Source organism: Vipera berus (genome assembly GCF_964194415.1).
Source record: "Vipera berus genome assembly, chromosome: 1".
In the NCBI taxonomy this organism is placed as follows: Eukaryota; Metazoa; Chordata; class Lepidosauria; order Squamata; family Viperidae; genus Vipera; species Vipera berus.
Window position 1 is genome coordinate 337,912,261 of NC_138202.1, and position 27,071 is coordinate 337,939,331.

At 44.0% G+C, this 27,071-nt stretch overlaps 1 protein-coding gene across 1 annotated transcript in view; it reads right to left on the reverse strand.

Annotated features, from left to right (window-relative positions):
* Positions 1-2,139: 2,139 nt before the first annotated feature.
* IFT172 (intraflagellar transport 172) overlaps positions 2,140-27,071 on the reverse strand; it is a 33,350-nt gene continuing 8,418 nt past the window's right edge. The window contains exons 15-48 of the mRNA XM_081313711.1: positions 26,951-27,063; positions 26,282-26,449; positions 25,960-26,096; positions 25,571-25,678; positions 24,819-24,903; positions 23,913-24,005; positions 23,745-23,822; positions 23,416-23,664; positions 21,937-22,015; positions 20,801-20,921; positions 20,514-20,658; positions 20,330-20,419; positions 20,007-20,104; positions 19,621-19,756; positions 19,434-19,550; positions 16,915-17,057; positions 16,482-16,575; positions 16,329-16,393; positions 16,058-16,238; positions 14,768-14,877; positions 14,343-14,472; positions 13,902-14,000; positions 13,008-13,117; positions 12,772-12,835; positions 12,063-12,149; positions 10,539-10,655; positions 10,350-10,460; positions 9,888-10,007; positions 9,205-9,300; positions 4,724-4,783; positions 4,541-4,639; positions 4,182-4,335; positions 2,557-2,648; positions 2,140-2,407 (exon numbers count right to left, since the gene is read on the reverse strand). Of these exons, the coding sequence (XP_081169837.1) occupies positions 2,318-2,407; positions 2,557-2,648; positions 4,182-4,335; positions 4,541-4,639; positions 4,724-4,783; positions 9,205-9,300; positions 9,888-10,007; positions 10,350-10,460; positions 10,539-10,655; positions 12,063-12,149; positions 12,772-12,835; positions 13,008-13,117; positions 13,902-14,000; positions 14,343-14,472; positions 14,768-14,877; positions 16,058-16,238; positions 16,329-16,393; positions 16,482-16,575; positions 16,915-17,057; positions 19,434-19,550; positions 19,621-19,756; positions 20,007-20,104; positions 20,330-20,419; positions 20,514-20,658; positions 20,801-20,921; positions 21,937-22,015; positions 23,416-23,664; positions 23,745-23,822; positions 23,913-24,005; positions 24,819-24,903; positions 25,571-25,678; positions 25,960-26,096; positions 26,282-26,449; positions 26,951-27,063 (3,839 nt within the window). The 3' untranslated portion in view covers positions 2,140-2,317. The remainder of the gene's footprint in view (positions 2,408-2,556; positions 2,649-4,181; positions 4,336-4,540; positions 4,640-4,723; positions 4,784-9,204; positions 9,301-9,887; positions 10,008-10,349; positions 10,461-10,538; positions 10,656-12,062; positions 12,150-12,771; positions 12,836-13,007; positions 13,118-13,901; positions 14,001-14,342; positions 14,473-14,767; positions 14,878-16,057; positions 16,239-16,328; positions 16,394-16,481; positions 16,576-16,914; positions 17,058-19,433; positions 19,551-19,620; positions 19,757-20,006; positions 20,105-20,329; positions 20,420-20,513; positions 20,659-20,800; positions 20,922-21,936; positions 22,016-23,415; positions 23,665-23,744; positions 23,823-23,912; positions 24,006-24,818; positions 24,904-25,570; positions 25,679-25,959; positions 26,097-26,281; positions 26,450-26,950; positions 27,064-27,071) is intronic.

A 27,071-nucleotide genomic window follows, 5' to 3' on the forward strand; every position in this document is an offset into this window, starting at 1 on the left:
CTAGGAACTATATTCTATAGCAAATATTGTTAGTTTCTGGGTTGTGCAAGTTCTCTGAGTTCGTTTTTATTTGCAGACATTTTATGTCTAGGTAACATCTGGAGAAGATCCTAGAACTAAGATATTATTATGTAGGTTGATATCTGAAGACCTTCCACTATTTAATTTCTATGTTGAACAGAAAAAAAACCTTCCACAGAGTGCTGAGAGAATTGCTTTTATGAATGAAGGCAAATATATGTGTCCCAGAGTAATTGCAAGATCTAATCTGGGTCTGTCACTGGGACTAAAGGTTTAGTCTTCTGAGTTTTTGGACTCATCTTGGAACCCATCCTCAGGGAACTTCCCTCTACCAGAATATGCGCTTTATGCTATTCTGTGCTTCCTATTTATGTGGTGCTTTCCTATTGGTTGATTGTTGTGTTGATGGCCGGCAATTGATTGTTGTTTTCTTGTGTGTTGCCAAGTCCCTAGCTCCTAAGTACAGATAAGGCTTCCAAAGCCTGACTTACAATAACAGATCGAGAAAATGTGTAGCTTCAGGTAACCAGCTTACATTTCTCTCATAGCTCGGAGGTTGTTAAGATCTGAATAATGAGCAGCTTTGGACTCAACCCCAGCAACACTATGGGTAGGGATTCCAAGTTCTTTTATTTCCAATAGCTTACCAGTTTTAGTTCTGGATGGTGTTGCACTTCCCCAGAGGGAAAAAAGAATGTATTCTGAAGCTCGCTCTAGATTTGCATCTCTTAAGAAGCAAGTGGAAGCCATGGTCAGAAGGATGCTTATATCTTATGTACCAGTTATGTCTTTACAGTTAGCTTCCCAGTGCAACTCATGATACTGGTAGTTATCTACATAGCTTTGATTGATCAAATTATTTTTGACTCCTAATGATCACATATTCTCCCTCGCAATCTATGCCAGTTTTTCCAGAACTCCCAAAAGGTGCATTCCTTAGTACTGTAACTGAGTCCATTGACTTTCTGCTGGTCATCTTCTCTTTCCTACCACCTTTCTCAGAGATGGAGTTTCTCTAGAGAGTTAGGTCTTTGTATAATGTGTCAAAAATAGGATAATTTGTGTCTCAAGTGAGAACTCTGGGTTGATTTGATGATCCATTGGTTTGTTTTCTTGGCCACAATTTTCTCAGGAATCTTCTCTAACATCAAAGTTCAAAGTCTTCCTATCTTGCTTCTTTAAAGTTCCACTTCCAGTTCCACAAGGAATGGAACACGGAGTGACAGGGAATACCACGCCTTGCACAAGTTTGATCTTTGTATATATGGACACATCACGGCTACATGGCTTAGGGCATGGATAGCTACACCACCATCTTTCTCCAGTTGTACTTAACCTATATTGTAAAATCTAGTAGGATTGGCATTCTACATGAACCATCAGTAAAATAATCTCCATCTAATGGGAACCTCAAGAAATGTGTCTTCTCTGTGTTCTTCCTGACGTTTGGAACAGCATTCCCCTGATACCTGCATGGTCCCAATTTTTTTGTTGTTTAGGGAAGCTTTAAAAGCTTGTTTTTCCAACTGGCCTTGGGCCCAGGCAATTTGTGAAGTAGCATCAGAATGCTACTAGACTATCTTTGATAGTCTTGTTCTTTAATTTTTATTAGTGGATCACCCTCCTTTAATTCCTGCATAGTATATATTATAGACTACAGTTACCATTATTAGAGTTTTAATTATGGATGTTTCTGTTTTCAGGTCAAGGTAAAAGTCTCTGAATCGAACTCAACTCCTGATGCCTTCATGAATTCATTCATTAATGCTTTCTTGAAGGATTATTTTTTTTTAAAAAAAAAACCCTAAGTTAGCTTTTAGCCTTGAAATGTCTTAGTAGCTTCCACTCCAAGTACCAAACAGGTTTGACCCTGCTTGGCTTTTAGAGAATATATAGAGTCTTTAGAAGTGTCTTCATCATCTAATGCCTTTAGATCCTTTGAAATAAAACCACAAACTTCAACATATAGTTCACACAGGTCAAATGATTACAAATTGGAGGCAGTTGCCTATTGGCTCCATTTGAAATGTAATCCTGTGCCAAAGTGAGCTTTGTTCCAATGCAGCATGACCACTATAACACAATTTTCTGCAGTGTCCCCTTTCATACTGTTATCTTTTGTCATCTCCTTTGAGTTCCTGTCTCTAGAGTTGCAGGACATTTGACATATGGATTATAAATGCCACATCCATTAAAGAAGCCCAGACAATAGATTATATAAACAAGATATTTAATATGGGAGAATAAATATCTAAAGGGGGTCGAAGACTTAACAAAAGGCTCTGGCTGAGGTACCTCATTGGAAGGAGAAGCTGGTGCTGGGCAGCCCTCCGCACCACTGGCTGATGAACTTGAGAACATCCTGGCAGGGGGGGCTGTGTGACATCTGCAAGGGAAGCATGAACAAAGCTAGGGCTGAGTTCAAAGTTTACAGATTTAGGCTAAAAGGCAAGCTTGCCTACTTTTCTTGCCCTGTGCCCTCTTCTACTTAATGATTGCTAGCTTGCTTTCTTATACCTTCCTTCTCTTCCTCACCTTGACTGCCATCAAAAATTTGTTCCAGCTTTCCTTGTTTGCCTCTTTGCCAGGACACTTGAATTCCACTTTATTCCTTAGTACAGGATAGCCTGAGTGGGGAGAAGGAAAACAAGACATATGGAAAGGGCATAAAGAGGACCTGGAGCTTTAGCCCCACGTATTGTAAACCTCAGTAGGGACGCGGTGGCCAGTGGGTTAGGACGCTGAGCTTGTCGATCAGATGGTCGGCAGTTTGGCGGGTCGAATCCCGAGTGCCGCATAACAGAGTGAGCGCCTGTTACTTGTCCCAGCTTCTGCCAACCTAGCAGTTCGAAAGCACGTAAAAATGCAAGTAGAAAAATAGGGACCACTACGGTGGGAAGGTAACAGCGTTCCGTGCACCTTTGGCGTCTAGTCATGCCGGCCACATGACCACGGAGACGTCCTCGGACAAGCGCTGGCTCTTCGGCTTTGAAACGGAGATGAGCACCGGCCCCTAGAGTCGGAAACGACTAGCACGCATGTGCGGGGGAACCTTTACCTTTACCTTTTATTGTAAACCTCAGCTGAAGGAGCAAGTTCCTGCCCAGCAAATAATTTCTCTTTTCAAATTTTGGCAAACACAAAATCTTTCTATGTATTTGTTGAACCTCAGGATAGCTTCTTGATAACACTTGAAATTAATTTGGACTATTTTAAACATTGAATGCCTTAGTACTGTGTGGATAGTTCTCGACCACAATGGAGCCCAAAATTCCCATTGCTAAACAAGACAGTTGTGAGTTTTGCCCCGTGTCTTTCTTGCCATGGTTGTTAAGTGAATCTGGCTTCCCCATTGACCTTGCTTGTCAAAAGGTCACTTGGCCCCTTGTTGTTTTATTATTTTACTCTGTCTCTTTGTCTATGGAAATTCTCAGTCATCCAGGTCATGATTATCCCAAAGCACCTTTGGGACTATTATACCTTTGTTTTGAAAGACTGTGAGTAATCCTTTTAGTGAGATTAATTCATTCTGAATGCCATAATTGTTTGTCTAGTTTTTTATTGCTTATTGTAATGCAATGAACTATTTTAAAAAGCACTAGAGAGAAGTAGAGTTGTTGCAGATTACTATGAATAGACTCATGGATTCAACCAGGACAAATTAGCTTTCTTCAGTGAAGAAATTTCATCACTAGCAGAACTGTGGATGTCATTTTAAAAATATGAAATGCCTAAAATGATAACCTTTCAAAGTAAAAACTTACAGCTGATAACATGCAGAAGTAAATGCTAAAATATAAATAAAGTAGGCAAAAAATAAAAATTGAATAGTGAGAAATGTCTTAGTTAAAACATGGTATTAAAAGAAATCAAATGCAGACTAGAAGTAAGTTTAACATTCTTCTGAATTTTAAGCAAAGCAGCACCATATATTTTTATGTCAGGAGTTTAGAAGAGGGACTGTCTGAATAACTATGGGAGAATATAAAAGACTGTTTCTCCCCTTATTCTCCCATAGTGGATGAGAATAGGGTCAGAAAAAGGTCGCAAGTTTATATGGGGAGAGGCACCATTTGAAAATCTTATGGAGGAAAGAAGATGAAATATGTTCCATTATAACTTTAGCCATGCTGAAATGACACAGTGCTCTCTCTGCTCACCTGTGATGAGGCAGGGTAGGGAGTGCACGCCAGTGCTTGCTGCTACCAGAGAGGCTTCGTAAGTGTCACGCTCATCTTGTGGTAGCACCTGTTCCAACCGCTGATCCATGGAGACCGTGAGAACCCAGTCACGGATCTCCTCACGCTGCTCTTCCTAGCACGGATAGACATATAGGGCACTAAGAATGAATGAAAAGTGGCAGCAGTGCTAATACTCTAGGGCTGGATGATGGAAGTGCCTGCGTCAACTGGATTGGGAATCTGCCAAGGGCTATCCATTTCCAAGAGATCCTCTTAGAAATATTGTCTCTCCTGCTCAAAATACAAATGGATTGAAATTGCATATGAAAACAACTTACTGAGATATGAGGCTTGGCAGGCAGTGGCACTTCAAAAGGGATATCTGTATTTTGGAAGTCTGAGTGGTCTAGAGCATCAAGGGAGCCCTCTTCAATTGCCTGGGAGAGCAAATAATATCAGAAAGAAAAACATGGAGTCCTTTTCCCTCCCCACCAATCTCAAGCGTCTCAGATAAAACTCACATCAGTCAAATCAAGAAAACGGTTCAGGAAGATGAAAGCCATGTTCTGCCAACCAACATTCTGGAAAGATAAAAGAGAAGGATGAACTAGATCTAGAACGATCTTTCCCAATTCTTGCCAAAAGTCAACACTGTTTTCATTTCCAACGCAACAATTTAATTTAATTTAATTTAATAATTTGATTTCTATACCGCCCTTCTCCCGAAGGACTCAGGGCGGTGAACAGGGCAATACACAATAAAAATCGAATACAAAAATTAAAAAGCCATTAAACATCATGCCCATAAAATCAATACATATTAAAGTTAAAACTAGTTTTAAAAACCCAACCCCATCCCGTCAGACCAGGCCAGCTTGTTCAAAAAAGAATGTTTTGAGATCGCGCCGGAAGGAGCGAAGGTCGGGGGCCATCCGGAGCCCAACCGGTAAGCGGTTCCAGAGGTCTGGCGCGCCCACAGAGAACGCTCTCCCCCTGGGGGTCACCAATCGGCATTCTTTGATCGGCGGCACCCTGAGGAGGCCCTCTCTGTGGGAGCGCACTGGACGGAGGGAGGTTGACGCCGGCCGCAGATGTTGCCGTAGGTAATCCGGACCCATGCCATGAAGGGCTTTGTAAGTCATAACTAACACCTGGAACCTCACCCGGAGAGCAACCGGTAGCCAATGCAGCTCACGGAGCAAAGGTGTAACATGGGAGTATCGGGAAACTCCCAAGACAACTCGCGCGGCTGCATTCTGCACAAGTTGGAGTCTCCGGGTGGACCTCAAGGGCAGCTCCATGTAGAGAGCATTACAGTAGTCTAGACGAGAGGTCACGAGCGCATGAGTGACTGTGCGCAAGGCATCCCGGTCTAGATAGGGCTGCAACTGGCGCACCAGGCGAACCTGGGCAAAGGCCCCCCTAGTCACAGCTCCAATATGCTCTTCCAAAGAGAGCTGTGAGTCTAGAAGGACCCCCAAGTTGCGGGCCCTATCTACGGGGTTTAATAGTTCACCCCCCATGGCCAATGATGGAATAATTGGAATTTCCCGGGATGCCGGCACGAACAGCCACTCAGTCTTGTCAGGGTTGAGTCGAAGCCTGTTCCTCCCCATCCAGACCCGGACCGCCTCCAGGCAACGGGACATCACGTCGAGGGCATCGCTGGGGTGGTTTAGGGTAGAAATAAAAAGCTGGGTATCATCAGCATATTGGTGATACCCAACTCCAAAACCACGAATGATCTCACCCAGCGGCTTCATATAGATGTTGAACAAGAGAGGCGAGAGAACCGATCCCTGAGGGACTCCACAAATGAGAGGTCTCAAGGTCGATCTCTGCCCCCCTGCCAACACCGACTGCGAACGTCCCAGAAGGTAAGAGGAGAACCACTGGAGAACTGTGCCTCCCACTCCTAACCCTCTGAGACGTCGCAGCAGGATACCATGGTTGATTGTATCAAAAGCCGCTGAGAGGTCTAAAAGGACTAGGACAGAGGAGCAACCTCTGTCCCGAGCCCGCCAGAGATCATTCACCAGCGCGACCAATGCCGTCTCCGTGCTGTACCCGGGCCTGAAACCCGATTGGTACGGGTCTAGGTAATCAGCTTCATCCAAGAACAAAGGGAGCTGCTGCGCCACCACGCTCTCAACAACCTTTGCTAAAAAGCGAAAGTTGGAGACCGGACGATAGTTGTTTAAAATTGTTGGGTCCAAGGCAGGCTTCTTCAGGATGGGTCTCACCACCGCCTCCTTCAAGGCGGCGGGAAAGCTACCCTGACTCAAAGAGGCCGTAATCACTGCCTGGAGCCAGCCTCGTGTCCCATCCCGGGCTGCATAAGTCAGCCAGGAGGGGCACGGGTCCAACAAACACGTGGTGGAGCTCAGCTTCCCCATGATCTTGTCCACTTCTTCAGGAGTCACAGGGTCGAACTCTTCCCAGATTAAATCGACAAAGCCGCCCGTATCCTCTTCGTCAGACTCTGCCCAGTCGGAGTCCAAACCGGTCCGGATCCGAGCGATTTTGTCCGACAGAAATCGACTAAACTCCTCGGCTCGACCCTGCAAGGGTTCCTCCCTCACCTCCTGATTAAGAAGGGAGCGAGTTACCCTAAACAGGGCGGCCGGGCGATTATCTGCGGACGCGATGAGAGTGGCAAAGTGGTTAGACCTAGCCACCCTCAACGCTGCAAGATAAGTTCTCGTAAACGACCTTAGTCGTAACCGGTCGGATTCGGATCGGCTGGACCTCCAACAGCTCTCTAGGCCCCGTCTCCGACGCTTCATCTCGCGGAGCTCCATGGAGAACCATGGGGCCCGTTGAGATCTGCGTCGGGTCAAGGGCCGCATGGGTACAACTTGGTCGAGTGCCTCTGGCTGCCCTTTCCCAGGCTTCCACTAGGGCATCGACCGAGCTGTGAGCAAAGGAGGCAGGTGGGGGCCCAAGCGCCGTTTGGAACCGCTCAGGGTCCATAAGGCGTCTAGGGCGGAACCATCTTGTTGGCTCAGCAACCCCACGACAGGGAGTGGCAAAACGGAAGACCATCCGCAGGAGATGATGATCGGTCCATGACAGGGGTGAATTAATTGGAGAAACCCCCCCCCCCGAGATCATCTAACCACCGTCCGGATAGAAAAACCAAATCGAGCGTGTGACACCACCCCCCCCGTGAGTTGGGCCCAGAATAACCTGCTTCAGGTCCATGGCCGTCACGGAAGTCATGAACTCCCGAGCTAACTCAGATGATCCCCCCAGGGATGGTAGGTTGAAGTCACCCAAAACTATAAGTTTGGGGAACTCAACCACCAACCCTGAGAGGATATCGAGAAGCTCAGGCAGGGTTGCTGCCACGTGTCTAGGTGAAACATACACCAGCAGCAAGCCCAACTGAGCTCTGGGACCACATCTCAGGAGGAGGGACTCACACCCGACTATCTGGACCATGGTGGCCTCCCGCGGACATAAGGTCTCCCTTGCAACAACTGCCACTCCACCACCCCTACCCTGAGCCCGAGGCTGGTGCAGCACCCGGAAGCCTGATGGGCAAAGATCAACCAGGGGGAGTGTTCAAATGTTTTCAAGCTAAGATTGCTTGACTTTTGAGTAGCATATTGGAAATAGTGTTCCACAAAAGTACTATATTTTTTTAAAAAAAAGTTTAATTAGAATGAAATGGGATGAATAATCACATTCTTCACATTTATATGTGAGATTAGATGAAGATTTGAAAACCTAATGTTCTCATTAGATTTAGTAATCTGATAGATGCAACTATAAAGCCTGCCAAACATGATACAAACAATAGTTTTTTTCTAAGACCTGTAAAAAATAAGGTCACTTCAATTGGGAAGTTTATAGATATCACCATATATTATTTTGTTTAATCCCCTTTTTAAGGTACCTAAATTGGCAGACATTGCCACACTGTATGAAACCAAATTCCACAATTTCACTGAGCACTGGGTCAATCATCTGGCGCCATTTAACTTTAAAGGGATGACTATGAGTCTAATATTTTGAGAGAGAAACAATGATTCTTCTCCACTTTACTAGTGCTGTATACAATTGCATTTATGCCATCTTTCCTTTTATCATAATCAAGAATCCAATTACTGTAATTCCTTAGAGTCTGCCTAGAATCCATCTGGATTGAGATCGTAAATACATTGCTTCAGTTCTCTCGATCATTTGGCCATTGTTATACTGTAAAATGTTTTAATTCTGTTACAGTTTTTCTAGAGATCACTTGTTTGAAAGTTAAAAATCTAAATGTGATTCTGAATGTAAGAAGTGGAATCCTCAGGAAGTCGGTGTAAGTTTGTCCCATTTCTATAAAGCATACAAGGAACTGCCCATTTCCCCATGTTGCCTTATTTGGCGGCAGTTGGACAGGTATCCGGGTGAGATTCAAGGTGCTGGTGATGACCTATAAAGCCCTAAATGGCATGGGTCCGGATTACCTTAGGGAGCACCTGCTGCCAGCATCAGCTTCCCATTGTCCTGTGCGCGCCCATAGGGAGGGCCTCCTTAGGGTTCCGCCGGTCAGAGATTGCCGGCGGGTGATTCCCAGGGGGAGGGCGTTCTCTGTGAGTGCGCCCGCCCTTTGGAACGAACTGCCGATGGAGCTTCAGACTGCCCCCGACCTTCGCTCGTTTCGCCGGGATTTAAAAACTTGGTTGTTTGAATTGTCTGGCCTGGACTGAGGGATTTTAAGTTATATTAATTAAATTAAATTAAATTAATTTTAATTTTTAATGTTATCTTAATTGTGGGCTGTATTAATTTAATTTAATTTTATTCTCTCTTTTGTATTGTTTTTAACTTGCCCTGTGAACCGCCCTGAGTCCTTTAGGAATAGGGCGGTATATAAATTCAACAAATAAATAAATAAATAAATAAATAAATAAATAAATAAATAAATAAATAAATAAATAAATAAATAAATATTTCCCCACCAAGCTACCTGAATGTGATCTACAATCAGGAACCTGCTGCTCCTCACCTTAGCTGCTGTCCCTGCTTCATAGAAGGCCTTGTCTGCTGGAATGATCTCAGTATGGCGCAACAAAGAGATGGAGAGCTTGGCTGCCACAGTTTCCTGGGGGCAAAAAACCACAAACTCAAACTCGGCCTCCTAGCTTCCATTCTTAAGAAAAGGCCCTTTTTTCCAGACAAAATTAGTCTATTCAAGTGGAGTTAGTTGCCCCACCTTTGCATTCTTTTTAAACATGCTACCTGTAATTATACCTCGTAAGTTAAGAGAGAGAGTCGCCCGCTCCCTCCAAAGTCTCAGAAAAGGAACTCAAGATATCAGGATTGCAATTTGATATTTGCGCAAAGTGAAATATACAATGAATCTAAAAAAGAAAAGTTCTGAAAGTTGGACTCATGAGAAAATTAAGCTACAAACTAGCTAAGAACCAAAATGTCACAAGAACTATTCTTTCATGACTGGCAAACCTAAACAAAAAGACTTGGTTGCCAGTTGCACAAGATCCACAGATTCTGTAGCCATCCAAATCTGAAGCTGAACTAACAAGGCAAATACTGTATCTTTTTCAAAGATAATGCAATCAGAACTCCATGCAGAGGGAAGTGAAATAGTAAGAAATTTAGGGTTCAGGAACGAGCCAAAGACTAGTAAACCAGTTAAGTCCTTTTGCCCTAATGCCATCCTTCTCTTACCAGCTGTTTGATGCTTTGGGCTGCAGATCGTGTAGCATAGTAGTGGGATATAAGCAATATGGTTTCAAACTCCTCATGAGCTGGTGAATTGGCTTCACTTGATTTCCCTAAATTTTCACACTATAAGAAAGGGAATCATGTAAGTTTGCTAGATTCTTAATCACTTGAAATTGGGAAAAACGACCTTTTTCTTATATATTTTTTTTAAAAAAAAGAAACAGCAGATTGTGGTCTCATTTACGGCCATCTAAACATATATATTCACTCCACCAAAGAGATTGGGTAATAATGAAAAATCTGCTTTTATCTGAAAATATAGAGTGGTGCCACACAGATATATTGCACTGTAGCTTTTTTTAGGAAAACGCTTGTGTGGTACTAGAAGCAGCACAGAGGAGTAAAATGAAGCTCAGGCACTTTACAATCAATGGTATATCGTACATTTATTTAAGCTCTACTCACCAGGTTGAAGAGCACGTCCCGCAAATCAGCCCAGCTGTGATAAGCCTCTGGCCTATTCATATTGGCTGCATTCACCATCTCCATAAATAGTCGTTTATAAATATTGAAATTCTGAAGAGAAAATATAGGAAGAGCTTTGCTATGAACAGAAGCAAGCAAACTTTCCTAGCCTGTGGGAGTATATCTTACCTGGACATTGGCAGGAGCACCATTCTGGATATAGAGGCTCAAGACTTTGTCCCAACAGTTCTCACGGATCAAGTATGTGGCGTAAAGAGCCACATATTTATGCAGCACTTTATAGTTCTATAAGAAGCCAAAAGAGGAAGAAAATAATATGGAAAAGTATAAAACAAATGAAAGATTGAGGGCAAGAGAAGAAGAGGATGACAGAGAATGAGGTGGCTGGATGGAGTCACTGAAGCAGTAGGCGTGAGCCTAAGTGGACTCCAGAAGATGGCAGAGGACAGGAAGGCCTGGAGGAATGTTGTCTATGGGGTCGCGATGGGTCGGACACGACTTTTCTACTAACAACAACAACAAAAATAAAACAAATAGCAGTTTTCCATTATGAGAAATGACCTGGTGAAACAGGAGAATTCCTTTCTAGGTGACTATATTTTTAGTGTTTCCCATTTCCTAGTGGAAAAAAAACTAACCTGCCTTGTTTGCATTCTGTCCAAACTGATACTCCATTCATCAGTTCTGAAATCCAGTTTTATCCAAATCAATTTTGTACAAGAGTTTTGGAAGCAGTCACCATACATTGAATAGGCAATGTCAGTCCAACAGAAATATCAATTATTTCCCCTGAAGGCTCAGCATGCCTTGATGATGTAATTAATTCCGTTAAATGAATTTAATGACCTTTTCCAAAGTGGCTCAGGGTAATATACCATACAACAGAATAAAACAAAAAAATCATGGTGCATTTCGCTAACCACACACAATCTGGGGGAGTGAGGGCAAAGCCTGAGAGAACAGTCTGATCTTTAAGGCTTTATGGAGGGCCAGCAGGATGATAGGTATGTGGATAGATAGATAGATAGATAGATAGATAGATAGATAGATAGATAGATAGATAGATAGATAGATAGATATTCATTCCATTCAGTCATACATTCATACTTTTATTTATACATTTGGTTTATTTTGGAGAACTAGCAGGGTGATAGCTACGTGGATATTTTATTTATTATTTATACATACATACATACATACATTTGGTTTATATAACCATCTCATGCTTGTTATTTATTTCCATGCTGCTCTTATTATTTTTACAAATAACTGAAGGCCCCGAACATATCCAACACACTTCCCACCTCCCATTTTCCCTATAACAACTCTATGAAATGGATTTAGCTGAGAGAGAGTGACTGGCTCAAGATTACCCAGCTGGCTTTCATGGCTAAGGCATAACTTGAACTCACAGTCTCCCACTTTCTACTCTGGTGCTTTAACAACTAGACCAAACTGGCTTTCATAGTTGAATGACAATTTCTTTTCAGTCCCCTTTTGCAAACAGATCTTTGACCCCTAACTAAAGCAGTGGGGAATGGAAGGTGGGCTCAATTCTCTTGTTTTCATAGATCCACCAAACTCAAATGTTCTAGACAGCTTTTGGGGGAAACTAAGATGCTTAGATGGGGGGTCAGCCTTTGTGACAATTTTGTTCCTTTTGTAGAAGAACCACTTGGGCCTTTCACATACCTGTTTGGCAGCTGTCTCCAGGCACTTTTCCCACTGCCCCCTTTCCACATACATATCGAGGGCAGCCATAACATCCACGCCCACAAGCTGTCAAAGAGAGATCAGCTATAAGTCAGTCACTTAAACCAGAGGTCCCCAACCTTTTTGGCACCAGGGACTGTTTCCCTGGAGAGAGGTTTTTCCACGGACCGGAGGGTGTGTGGTTTTGTGTGCTGCATGCATCTCATGGATGGGTCTTTCCTTGTTTGTGCGGACCGGTTGCTGGCAATGCCGCGGCCCAGTACCGGTCCATGGACCAGGGATTGGGGACCCCTGACTTAAATAATAATGAGACAGCAGTACCAACCTGGATTGTACACATACCCTCATCTGATATTCTCCGGTCCCCTTCTAGAATTGCCAAATAATATATTTGGCCTGCACCAAGATTTTGTGTAAAAAGCAGCTGCCAACAGTTTTGGTTTAAATTTCCCTGATTTTTTCCCCTAATCCTTTGATTTTTGACTACACAGTCAATTTTTAAACATTCTCCAAAATAATTACTGATAGAAGAATGACAAGATATATTCAATTTAAGCTGCACTTCAAAAATCTCTCTCATTTTTATTTATATAGATGTAAAGGTTCTTCAAATTACTCACTTGAAGTTGTCTCCCAACTGTCAGTGCCCCCCACTTTCCCCTTCACCCCACTCAAGATTCCTGCTCACCGAATCTACTTTGCCTTGATTCTTGAGATATTCTTTATAGTGTTGATCCACGTATTCTTCGTATCTGCCACAAAGAGAGTGTGTCATTTCTGTCCTAGTAATAAGGTGACCACCTTAGTAATTAGGTGATGCAGCAGTAGGCTTGAGAAACCGACAGCCTTCCGCATAAACAGCATTATAGGTTCTTATTCAAAGTGTATTCTTTGCAAACCACTCTCAGAAGTAGACTGCAGTACCTGGGGTCAAGCTCTTTGGCCACACACTTAGCTCTGTTCCACTCTTCCCCTTCCATGAGGGCATCGATGGCTTCCTTGATTAGATCAAGGTTGAGGTACAGCTCTACCGCCTGAGGATGGGATAGGAATGAGAAATTTGTTGATATATCAAAATAGAACTGTACAGAGGAGGTGTAGGCTCACTGCACGTCTGGCCTGAGAAGAGAGAAGCTCCCCAGGAATTTTGAAACTACAGGGGAAAAAAACTTCTTTTAAAAATGGAAATGTTGGGAAAAATTAAAATACATGCGGTATTTATTTGCATGCCACACTTTTATTGATTTCAATTCACTTTGCTAAGTTAAAAACCTGCAGGAGAATATGTATGTCATGTTTCCGCATACAATTATGCGGACTATTTATTAAATGTGAAAGTCTAATTTCACCAATGGCTACTTTTAATAATTGAATTTACTTTTAAAGATTTTTAAAACTTTGGTTTTGGCATTCCTTTATGCTCCTTCCATGCTTTGAGGCTAGTCAAGAACAGATCCGCCACCCACTGTGCAAACGTCAGTCACAGAAAGTGACTTTTCACAGAAACTGACAGTTTCCAAGAAACTGAATTTTCCTTCTTTCACTGGTAAAAATAGCATTTTGCCCTCTTGGGACACAAATTCATGTTTGATTAGCATTAGAGAACGACTACGCAGCTAACCTTCTGTATACATAAAAGTCTTCCTATTATAAAAGAAAACATGTATCATTTCTTTCATTATTCTAAAAAGAAAAGGTTTTATTGGAACATTTTTATCCTCTCTGTCCTCTTTCTAACCTTAAAAAAATACTGGGGGAAATTTTTTTTTTGTACAAACACAGATGAGACTAAACTGCCTTTCAGAGGCTTGCTCTTACCACGCTCAACTTTCCAATGCTGACCAGCTGGGGCCCCACTGTCCGCATCACCTCAATGCTCCGAGGCTGGCCAAGAAACTTGATAGAAAGTTCAGCTGCCTGACACGAAAAGAAGCATTCACAAATGAAGGAAGGTTCCCTTGTACAGTCTTCTTCTTGCTGCAGAGACTCCTGTCGTAATGATTTACAGCTTACGATACTCCATCAGAGACAATTTGGAATGGTAATTTTGAACTTTTGGAAAAAAAAGAGCAACCGAACAATGACAATCAAAAGGCAAATTTAGCTTTGAAGTCTCACTTGCCCAAAGAATTCCGCCCCAGACACTTCTTTCCATTCCCAATTTTTCCCCATTTCTCTCCTTCATTACACTGTATGCATCCAACTGACTTCAAGTGCCGTAAGCAGGAAAGGTTAGGTGAACCTTGAGCAATTTCCTACCTTCATGGAACATTTTTCCATCAATGTGCTGTTGCTGGGGTCCCGCACCTTGAGATAGCAATCCACAGCTCTGGCATATTCGCCTGCTTGCTCCCACTCACGTGCCTGCTCCAGGAGGCCCTCAATGCCTCTAACAATCAACAGAATCTTAGTCAATGTCCAGAAAGGGACAAGGAGATTTCCTACAGCTTGATGTTGAAACTCCTATCTATTCCATCCCGTACAATTAGAAGGATAGTCCCAGTGACAGCTCAAAGACTAAGAAGATCCAGGTCTTTGAAGCAATTATTTGTAGAAAACCAATAAAAGAAGGCCAAGTGATTAGGACTTTGAGAAACCCAGCCTTAATCTTAGGGCTGAGTGACTTGTGGCTATCAGCAAGCCAGCTTCCAGAAACTTTCCCATACCTCTCATGACTTAAATACCTAGATCCTTTTTTAGCCACCTCCCGTTCATACTCTTCCTGTAGAACCTCCAGATCTCCAGGGAGAAATTCTTTGCAGATTCGGAGAGCATCGGTCCACATAGCAGCTTCCTGGGAAAAAGAATCATGGAAAGTATCCTTACTTGGCAAAGGAGAAAGGGAGAAGCTCCTCTAGTTATCCTTTTCCCCCATGAAAAAAAGAACAATTGTAATAATTATAACTCATAATTTCTACCTTTGGGAGCTACAAATAGTCTTGACTTAGGATTATTTGTTTAGCAACTGTTTGAAGCTACAATGGTGTTGAATGAATGGCAGTTATGACAGGTTCTGGCTGTCCTAGCACTCTTGGTAAATCGTGATCGCAGTCTGGTGCTTGGCAGCCAGTTTGCACTTGCAACCAATTGCAATGTCCTGTGATCACCATTAGCAATCTTCCTTGTCGGTTTCTCCAGAAAGCCAATAGGGAAGTCAGCAGGAAGGTTGCAGGTCACCGTGGTAAATCTCCCCCACCTGTGCAACCTCCCCCAGCCCGTGCTCATGCAGTGCCAGCCATTTGTACACCCTCATGGACTGGTACTGTATATCCTCCTTGACCTGTGTTGCACCCTCATGTACCCTTCCTGACTCACGCGGTCATGCATTCCTTTGCACACCTTCGTCAATTCTTGTAGTGCCTTTCCTATACACCCCCTCACTTCCTCCCCCACCCAGCAGCAACTGCTTACCTGCCTGCTGGCCTGGCACTTACAATTTTCTGCTGGCTTCCCCACTACCTTGGTTGCAGAAAGTTGCCTTGCCTAACAACTGCAAGATATATCAGGCTGTATTTGATTTGCAGTGGGGAAAAGATCATTCGAAACCAGCATATTTTGTTTTACTAAGCCAATGTCCACGTTGTTGGCCACCAGCATCTTTGATACAGCTTGGGAGAACAGGAGGAGGAATTATTTCCTGCTCCTGGCTAGTATGCTTCTCTGAAATTCCATTTCATCTACTGCTCCCATCACCAAAAAAATGCTGTCATGTTTTGATCACAATCTGCTTGCAGAGAATGTTGAATGGAGCTCCATTTCTTTGGAAATCCCTAGGCAGCTTTAATAAGATAGTATTTGGTCTGAGTAGAGTGGCTTCCTCACAGCAATAGAATAATGACCAGATAGCAAATTGGGGTTTGAAAGCTGTCTATGGTAAATTTCATCCAGAACCATAGTCTATTAAACATCTACTGACCCAATCAAATGTTTCGCCAAAGAGAGCAGTCCTGGTGTTGTTGTTTTTTTCTATTTACCTTGTAGTGTTTCACAGCTAGATCAAGTCGCTGAGCACGCAACAGCAAAGCTTCTGCTTTCTGGAACTCTTTTTGCTTGAAGGCAGCATCAGCTTGACCAACTAGCACAATCACTACACTCTCTGGATCATGGACTTCAGCTACTCGCTGGGCAGCGGCCCAGTTCTGAGCATGAGCATACCTAAATGAGCAGGCAGCACATTAAAGCACTGGAATAGGACAGAGGCAGAAAGCAAGAGTTGTCGTCATAGGAGGATGGAGGAGCACTCACATTAGAACTGCCTCTTTAGGCTTCCCGGCCTTCACAAATTCCACCTCTGCTTCTTCAAACTTGCCCTGCATTTAACGAGAATGGCATATTCACCCCGTGACCGGCATTTACTTCAGAAAAGAGAGCAACCATTAAGAAACGAGGGATTTCTACCTCGTCTTCCAGGAAAGAACCATATTTGAAGTGGATCTCAGGTAGTTTCTGCTTCAGGGAGAGTCTAGCCAACTCAAAGGCAAAATCAAAAATGCTATGGAAAAAGAAAAGGAGGTGGAAGGAGGAATTATGTCTCCCATCCCAAACCACTTTCAAACCAATTTCAGCAGAGTGAAAACTATTGGGCAACTGTCCCATGAGGATAAAACCAACCCGATTACAAAGGAAGCATAGCAAGAAGACCCACTCAAGCCACACACGAAAGGGGACCTGGAGTTATTGCAGAATCCCCTGCCTTGTTGAAACCCGTGGGCAGGTCCTACCCCTCGAGAATCTCTGGTATGAAACAAGGCACTGACGGATCTTGCCTCCTTTCTAACAGGAGACCTTGCTTGGGATAACACCAGTAAGTCTTTTTCTCCTTGCTGCTCACTTGTTGTCAGCTGCGTGGTCAATGGCCATTTCCAGAAGTCCAAATTTGTTGAGGAGTTTCACGGCAGCCTCTCCGCCCAGACTCTTTGCCCACAAGAAGGCCACATGCTTGTGAGAATTTGCTCCACCATGAGCTTTGGCTACCTGTCTCAGATCAAAACAGAGATGAAAGGAGAACTGGGCCAAAGCAACTTACCATGGCTGCCCATCAAAGGTAACTTTTCCAAGCCTAATGAGCATGTTCATCCTTCAGCCTTTTCTTTGTGCATGCATACTTCCGGCACCGCCCCTCCCGCCCCTCAATGCTGTACTCTTTTAAGGCAATGTAGTAAACACACTGAATATACAGTAGAGGTGACAAATAGATTTAAGGAATTAGATCTGATAGACAGAGTGCCTGAAGAACTATGGACAGAGGTTCGTGACATTGTACAACAGGTAGCAACCAAAACCATCCCAAAGAAAAAGAAATGCAAGAAAGCAAAATGGCTGTCTGAGGAAGCTTTGCAAATAGCTGAGGAAAGGAGGGAAGCGAAAGGCAAGGGAGAAAAACATAGATATGCCCAATTGAATGCAGAATTCCAGAGAATAGCTAGAAGAGATAAGAATGCCTTCTTAAATGAACAATGCAAAGAAATAGAAGAAAACAATAGAATAGGGAGGACCAGAGATCTTTTCAAGAAAATTGGAGAGATGAAGGGAACGTTTAATGCAAAAATGGGCATGATAAAGGACCAAAATGGCAGGGACCTAACAGAGGCAGAAGAGATTAAGAAGAGGTGGCAAAATTACACAGAAGAACTATACAAGAATGAGCTTAACGTCCCTGATAATCACAATGAGGTGGTCACTGACCTCGAGCCAGACATCCTAGAATGTGAAGTGAAGTGGGCCTTAGAAAAGCTGAGCAACAACAAAGCTAGTGGAGGTGACAGTATTCCAGCTGAGCTATTCAAAATCTTAAAAGACAGTGCAGTAAAAGTGCTACACTCAATTTGCCAGCAAATTTGGAAAACTCAACAGTGGCCACAGGATTGGAAAAGATCAGTTTACATTCCAATTCCAAAGAAAGGCAGTGCCAAAGAATGTTCAAACTATCGCACCATTGCACTCATTTCTCATGCTAGTAAAGTCATGCTTAAAATCCTACAAGCTAGACTTCAGCAGTATGTGGATCGAGAACTACCAGAAGTACAGGCAGGATTTCGAAGAGGCAGAGGAACTAGAGATCAAATTGCCAACATACGCTGGATCATGCAGAAAGCTAGGGAGTTCCAGAAAAACATCTACTTCTGCTTCATTGACTATGCTAAAGCCTTTGATTGTGTGGATCATAACAAACTGTGGCAAGTTCTTAAAGAGATGGGAGTACCAGACCATCTTATTTGTCTCTTGAGAAACCTATATGCAGGTCAAGAAGCAACAGTGAGAACTGGACACGGAACCACTGATTGGTTCAAAATTGGCAAAGGAGTCCGGCAAGGCTGTATACTGTCGCCCTGCCTATTTAACTTATATGCAGAGCACATCATGAGAAAGGCAGGGCTAGATGAATCAAAAGTTGGAATTAAGATTGCCGGAAGAAATATCAACAACCTAAGATACGCAGATGATACCACTCTAATGGCAGAAAGTGAAGAAGAACTAAAGAACCTCTTGTTGCAGGTGAAGAAGGAGAGTGCAAAACTTGGGTTGAAACTTAACATTAAGAAAACCAAGATCATGGCATCTGGCCCTCTCAATTCCTGGCAAATAGATGGGGAAGAAATGGAAGTAGTGACAGATTTTATTTTCCTGGGCTCCAAGATCACTGCAGATGGGGACTGTAGCCAAGAAATTAAAAGATGCTTGCTCCTGGGGAGGAAAGCCATGGCAAATCTAGACAGCACACTAAAAAGCAGAGACATCACCCTGTCAACAAAAGTGCGTATAGTCAAGGCTATGGTCTTCCCAGTTGCAATGTATGGCAGTGAAAGTTGGACCATAAGAAAGGCTGAGCGCCAAAGAATTGAGGCCTTTGAACTATGGTGCTGGAGAAGACTCCTGCGAGTCCCTTGGACTGCAAGGCGATCAAACCGGTCAGTCCTAGAGGAGATCAATCCTGACTGCTCTTTAGAAGGCCAGATCCTGAAGCTAAAACTCAAATACTTTGGCCACCTAATGAGAAGGAAGGACTCACTGGAGAAGAGCCTAATGCTGGGAAAGATCGAGGGCAATAGAAGAAGGGGATGACAGAGAATGAGGTGGCTGGATGGAGTCACTGAAGCAGTAGGCGTGAGCTTAAATGGACTCCAGAAGATGGTAGAGGACAGGAAGGCCTGGAGGAATGTTGTCCATAGGGTCGCGATGGGTCGGACACGACTTCGCAGCTAACAACAACAACAGTAAACACACAGGTAGGGTGTATGCTAGTAATGTGATTCTGGACCCCATACGTAGCTCCTAAGCTCAGCCTGGAACAGCTTAGATAGCTCATGCCCTAGCTGTTACATCAAAAGGAATTATGTATGCTGCTTTTACCCTATAGGCCTCATCCCACATATTGTTCACACGATACATGTTTACAGCTGCCTTCCAATCCTTGGCTTCAAGGTAGTGATATTCAGCCTCCTGCAGATTCCCATCAGCTTCCAGTTCCTGCAAAATAAGTCAGAAGGTCACCACTAAATCTGCTTTTCTTCCGTTACTTCTCCTCCAATGCTTTTACCTTGCCCAAGTGCAAATGTGTATCACTCAGCAGATCCTTGTGGTATTTGGCCAGCAGGCGAATCATCTCATCATACATCTTGCAATTCTTGTACATTGTAATGGCCAAGTCTGGTTCATCCACAGTTATGTAGAGCCTGGAAAAAGCATAACTTGCCACTGAAAACGTTGCACCCCAAATAAGGATCCCACCTAGAACTACCCTGGTGATACATACAACTTGGCAAAAAAAAGGTCAGCCTGTGGGATTCACTGACATTCCCCCAAGAGTTCTGCTTAATAGTTTGTTTATACCAGTTGGAAGCCTCTCCCCTCTTTCCTCCCCCAGTCTCTGTTACAAATTCCATTCTTCTGGTTTAAAAGATATAGAACTGCAACACCTCTCACCTCTCAGCTTCCTTGTACTTTCCCTGTCGCTCCATCTCCTGAGCTTGTGTAATGTACAGCACTGATACATCCTCTGGCTTCATACACTTTGATGCCAGCTGCAAGGCAAAGTGGGAGCTAGGCATGAAAGGATAAACTCCCCTTCCCAAATACACACAAGAGATGTACAATATCCTATTTTGAACCATTCCGGATAACCCAAGCAAATTACTTCGCTCCCTCCCATTGTTTTTTTGATGGGACAAACAATTGGTTGAGAAGTGTTACTATGCTCTTCTGGCATTCACTGAACACAAACAGGCATTTTCCTGGAATGTTCTTACCTTATGTACCTTTTCCCAATGTCCAGCTTGGGTGTACATATCAATGGCATCCTTAATGTGGTCTCCTTTGACATACAGTTCCTCTGCTATCTAAAGGGACAAACAGCTTGTTATTCTTCCATTGTATCAATGGGTGTGTGTGTGTGTGTGTGTGTGTGTGTGTGTGTAGGGAGAAAGTTGTTACCTCATACTCTTGCAAGGCTGCATAGTGCTGGGCAATTTGGGGGTAATACTTGGCTGCTGTTTTCCTATCCTGCATGTCAAGAATGTATATAGCTTTCTTCCACTGCCGAGCCCCAATAGCTGCGTCAATGGCCTTGATAGCGCACCTGGAAAAAATCACATTCCTTAGAGCAAGGCTCCCACAGGGCCCATCCTGATCCTGGGTGTCAGTCCAACATACAATTTTCAGAATACCAGTAACTATAAGAAAGGTAGCTTCAGAGTCTAGTCAGTATACCCTCCACAGACCTGGCCTCAATGTAGTGGTTGATAGCTGCATCTAGTTGCTTCTGTTGTACAAGGTGGTCTCCCCAGCCCTCCTCCAGCTTTACCACTTCTGCTGGAAAAACTGAACGAGAAAGTTCTACTGCTGCAGGGAAAGGAAGAACAAAGAGCATGTAAGGTGAACTAAACAGACCAGATCTTGGACAAGCAAGTCTCTTAAGAAGTAGGTAAAGGTAAAGGTCAAGGTTCCCCCACACATGCGTGCTAGTCGTTTCCAACTCTAGGGGTCGGTGCTCATCTGTGTTTCAAAGCCGAAGAGCCAGCGCTTGTCCGAGGACGTCTCTGTGGTCATGTGGCTGGCATGACTAGACACCAAAGGCGCACGGAACGCTGTTACCTTCCCACCGTAGTGGTCCCTATTTTTCTACTTGCATTTTTACATGCTTTCGAACTGCTAGGTTGGCAGAAGCTGGGACGAGTAACAGGCGCTCACTCTGTTACGCGGCACTCGGGATTTGACCCACCAAACTGCCGACCTTGTGATCGACAAGCTCAGCATCCTAACCCACTGAGCCACCGCGTCTTAAGAAGTATGCAGAACCTAAAACTGCCAATCCAAGGATAGTGGGGATACTGTAAACCCATTTCTAAATATCTCTTCCCTTGGCCCTTTTCACTTTTTGAGGTTTTTTTTTTAACCATAAACAAGATTTGCTATATAAGTAGTCTTCGCTTAGTGATTTGCCTTGTTAATGGTCATTCAAAGTTAGTTACAACGGTGCTCAAACAACTTAGTGACCTCCCATTTACGACCTGCACATTGTCTCTCTGCTCTTATTTTCACTTGCTTGTTTGTCTCATACCAAAATATCCTCAAAGAGAAAGAAGCCCAGTTTGGCGGAAGGACGTAGCAAGACGCAAAGGGAAACTGAAGTAAAATCATAAGCACACTCACAATCACCTGATTTTCACTTAGTGACTGCTTCAATAACTGAGTTGCTGGTTTCAACTGTGGTTGCTAAACGAGGACTACCTGTAAATGATTTTGTTCTACCTTCTAATGCTAAAATTTTTCAACAGCCGCTCAATAGAACTGTAGGGAATATAAAAATTTGAGAACTTAAGAGGCAAGCTGCAACCTCCCTCCCTCATCCTCTTACCTTTCAGAAATGAGTTTCCCTTGCGATAGCACTCCAGTGCTCTTTGGGGGTTCCGGATTTTCTCAAAGAGTTCTCCAGCCTGAAAAAGAGGTTGAAAGTTGAACCTGCCCAACAATACCCAATGTTTAAAGGCAGATCAACCACTTTTTATGCCGGGAAGGATTCCGTAAGCAAAGTAAGGTCTATCAAGCTCCCTACTGCTGTCAGGTGACCTCACTGACTCCCTACATCATGGTATTTTTCACACGGAATGATGACATCTCATTGCTCCAAGGCATCGCCACAAAAGTCCCTTTATTGAAAATCACCGCAGCAGAACCCGAGACTTTGAAGCACCTTGAAAACTGAACAACGTCTTGGCCTCGTAGTCCATTTATAATTTTTAAAAAAGGATGCTTGTGGGAAAAGAATAACCAAATTCGGAGAGTAACTCTGCAAGATTTAGTGAATTAAAATATAGAGTATAACCTCTTTAGTAGCCTGACCCGTAGAAGAACTTAGCGAAGGTTATTTTTCTCATCTTGAGGCAAAATGTAAGCCCTCAAAAATGACACTAATATATGTATTCCTTAAAACACACTGAAATTAATGAGCTGATTGTTGGGGGCAATAAGCTGACTTTGTAATAATGCCGCTGGGGTGTGTGTGAAAACACTAATAAGCAGGCATATACATAGAATGAAGGCTACTGCTAAGCTTGTAAGCCGCCCTGAGTCTTCGGAGAAGGGCGGGATATAAATGCAATTAAAATAAAAAAATAAAAATAAAAAAGCAACTGATAGCCTAGGCCAGGGTTCTCTAACCCTTGGGCTGCGGCCCAGTACCAAGCTGTAGCCTATTTGGAACTGGGCCACATGAGTGGTAGGCCAGCGCATGCGTGCACAGCTCAGTTTGTACGAGTAGCAGGTTGGCGTGCACTCGCAGGCACATGTGTAGATAGTTCAACTTGTGCAAGTTGACCTGTGTGCACCTGTGCATCGGTCCACCACTTGTGTTAAGTTGAGCTGCACGTGTTCACACGCGTGCCGGCCGACCGCTCAGTTCTCCTGTCTCTCCCCCCCTCCCCCAGTTGGGCCACCAAGCCGCAAAGGTTGGAGACTGCTGGCCTAGGCCATCCTCTTATTCCATCCTCACCCTCATTCATTCTGTCATATAGATCCTTTTTCTTCCAATCTCTAAGAGCAATAAACTTGTTTATTGTGAGCCCTATCCCCTTCCCAACTCTAGCTATGCCTACCACTGGTTCATAATCTCCATCTTCCTGCTCACTGCTACGTAAGTTATCATCTCTGGCCTAGATAACATTGGGAAGATCTACCAAGATGCTATCAGCTACAACCCTGAAGAAAATGAAAGGAAGATAACAAGCATACCTACCTTTACCACTGGGTGATGCACGTCTCCTTCAAAAGAGGAATGTAACATGGTTAAAGAAGCTGTATAACTACTGAGCCTTCGGAAGTGTAATAGATGCCTCACCTGCTCAAAAAGCTCTCCTCGAATCAGGGCTGTAGCAATACGATTGATGAGGTCAACATTTGCCAGTAGCTCCTCTCGCTCCATGGTCAGCTGTGCTGCTTTAGCTGGTAGCCCAGCCTTCAGGTAGAGGCCAATGGCTGCTTGCAAGTCTCCTTGGCTCTCCTGCACCTCAGCAGCTCGCTCCTCCTGCTGTGTCTGCAGCAGCCACTCATAATAGCTTTGACGCAATTTTTCTAACGCAGGATGGTTCTATGAGAGAGGACAACAGAGGAGAAGATATCGAACCATCTCAGAAACTGATGCTCTTAAGTCTTCAGTGCCTCTCTTACTTTTGCCTCTGCCACTGAGATGCATTCATCCCACATGTGAAGCTCTTGATACATCTCCATGGCCTCCTCCACAGCGTTCTAAAACAGGGGAAATAACATGGGTTAGGGTACAGAGAGGTGGAGGGGACAAAAGTGTTCAAAATAAGCAATCCCTGCTCCCAGACTCACCTGCTCCAGAAAGATCATCTCTGCCAGCTTGTAGTTTTTTTCTAACATAGCCAAGCGGACTCGGACCTGATAATAGTCTGTGCCATCCCCTCCCTGCAGTGAGCAGTTAAACAGAGGAGAAGATGTCATTCTCAAACTGTGGGAAAAATAGACGGCCCCCTCCAACTCCATCCATGTAAGTTAAGCACCCACCAAGTGCAAGGAGAACCCAGATGAGACAAATGCTCTGTTGGATTAGTACAGGGGTGTCAAACTCAATTTCATTGAGGGCCGCATCAGCATTGCGGTTGCCCTCAAAGGGCCGGGTGGGTGTGGCCTACTGGGTGGGCATGGCTAGAGTGCGTATGGCCTACTGGGTGGGCGTGGCCAGCTCAACATCGTTCATATCAAGGGTGCCTATGGGGGCCTGGGCAGGAGTGGGACAGATCTGAGGGTCTCTGGCAGAAGGAGGGTCTCTGGGCCAGGGCCAAGGCAGTGGGGGCCGTTTCCTCACTGTTTCCAGGATGGCTTCGCAGGCCACATGAAACCACTTCGTGGGCTGGATCTGGCCCCCGGGCCTTGTGTTTGACATGTCTGGATTAGTAGGTTCTTTTTTCCCTTTAATGCAACATTTTTGCCAACACGCCTCCTTTTAATGTAATCTTAATGCACATGCCCTCCCCTAAGGCCCCCAAAACTAAAATGAACACAGATGAGCAATGTAAACGATACAATTAATCTTTGGGAAATGTGGATTTACTGCAGCAACATATCTAAAAGGTTCTTCAGCCCTCCCCACGTGGCTGCCTGTACCTCCCCAATTTGGGAAACCCTGATCGAAGGGAAAGGGAAATGCAGGAACATTGATGGGGAAACCTAGGAGATAGGAGAATAAAAGAGCAAAAGCAAGCTCCGCATTTCACTCACGTATTCCTTGGCCACTTGGTCAGCAATCTCATTTGTTTCGTGGAGAAATCGAGCCTTAGATACTTGTCCAAGAGCGGCAAAACACCTAGAAGAAAAAATCATTGGGGTTTATTTTATTTTATTTTATTTTAGAAATTTTATTTATTTCCAGATTTATAAGGACACCCAACTCGGACTGTATGATTCTGGGAGGCGCACAACAAAAATACATAATAATACAAACAGCAAACAACCAAAATATAAATTCAAAGGGTTGCAAAATTTGGGATCTAAAGTGGATAGGAAGCAGAATAAAGTGTCTTCCAGCTCATAACTGATCTAAAGGAAATTTGTAGAAATATAACTAGTAAAGATGTGAGTAAGCAATTAACAATCTAATCAAGGTATTTCATGAAAGTTGGCAGACTGAATCAAGAAGAATTCCTTGGTTCAAATGGGTTGCTCTCTGAGTGACACTGTGGGAGAACTAGGTTAATCAGTGGTATCAAGAAACCAAGAGCCTGTCAGCATCTTTTCCAACTAAGACATTTTATAACCTACATCCATATAACCAATCTTCACCACAATTTAAATCCTACATCAGACTCTAGCCACTATGCATCTCAGGAGCTAAAATGTGATGCAGCTGACATAAGCGTATGCTTTTTTAGAAAATGTGTTTGCCCAAAACCAGACTCCTGATTCTCTGGCTAGCAGTGCCAGATTAGCCCTACCAGATACTTTTGGGAGGCTTGCCAGACCAAATCACTCACCTTTCAGCAATATGCAGCTGTTTGGCCTCCAATGCTAATCGACTTAATGTTTTCCACATGGCCTCTGTCTCAGCAGACATCTCCAGTGTTTCTAAGAAAGCTACAGCTCTAAAAGCAGAAAGCAAAGGGGCTGAGTACCAGTCTCCCATGGAAATGGGGCACTGGGCAATTAAGAATGAGGAATCAGATTTTCTTCAAACTCTCTGTAGACTCCACCAAGGCTTCACATGCAAGGACAGATTCCTCCCCTCAAGAGTAAGGATGGAGCAACTTTGCTTGCTCGTGCATCCTCACCTAAAGCTTTTCTAGAGGCGTTGCTTGGTGGCTAGTTCCAAATTCTCACCTGGCTAGAAATTTAAACCTCTCTGGAATCCATTTCAGCCTCTCACCTGTGGTAGTCGCCATCATCAATTGCTGTGCCAAACTCAATGAGCCCCTCATCCAGAGTGTAGGACACGGTATTTACACCCTCAGTCACAATCACCTCTGTCTTCCCATTGCTCCTCTCCAGGTCCACAATATCACCCTGCAAGAGCCAATTTTTTAAAACTCAGTTCTTTTCCCACACTATACAATCTGCCAGGCTAGTTCTTGTCTCCCCTTCACTAGCTGAGAGATTGTGACAGCCTCACAAACTCCAGCTAATCTTTACCAACTAAGCACTTAAACCAGATGCAGGTCTGGTACCAGCCGCAGGAGAGCGAATATTACCTTCATAGGGAACATGGTCACTCGTTCTGGTGTATCGATATTATACCATACACAGAGACTGTTTCGATTCTGGGCTACCACCACGTCACTCCCTGGAACCCATTGCACATAGGAGCAGTAGCTAAGGATGGTGGTCTTGACAGCATTGTCAATATCATAGAGATGCAGCTGGGAATTATAACAGGTGAGGTGGGTGGGAGAAAATAAACGCAGGATCAACAGAGACACGTTTTTCATGTTATTCTTTTTCCTTTCTTTCAAGGTCCCTACACAACATAATTCCCTCCCCCTCTATATCCTCCTGTTAGGTAAAGGTAAAGGTTCCCCCGCACATGCGTGCTAGTCGTTTCCGACTCTAGGGGCCGGTGCTCATCTCCGTTTCAAAGCCGAAGAGCCAGTGCTTGTCCGAGGACGTCTCCGTGGTCATGTGGCCGGCATGACTAGACACCAATGGCGCACGGAACGCTGTTACCTTCCCACCATGGTGGTCCCTATTTTTCTACTTGCATTTTTACGTGCTTTCGAACTGCTAGGTTGGCAGAAGCTGGGACGAGTAACAGGCGCTCACTCTGTTACGCGGCACTCAGGATTCAACCCGCCAAACTGCCGACCATCTGATCGACAAGCTCAGCGTCCTAACCCACTGAGCCACTGCGTCCCTCCTGTTACCTTCATATTTTTATCCCGGAAAAGCAATTTATGACCAGTTTCATTCAGCTCCAGCCAGTCAATCTTGCTGTCATGGCTGATAGTGCCAATATTATAGCTAGCCACAAGGTCCACTGAAGTC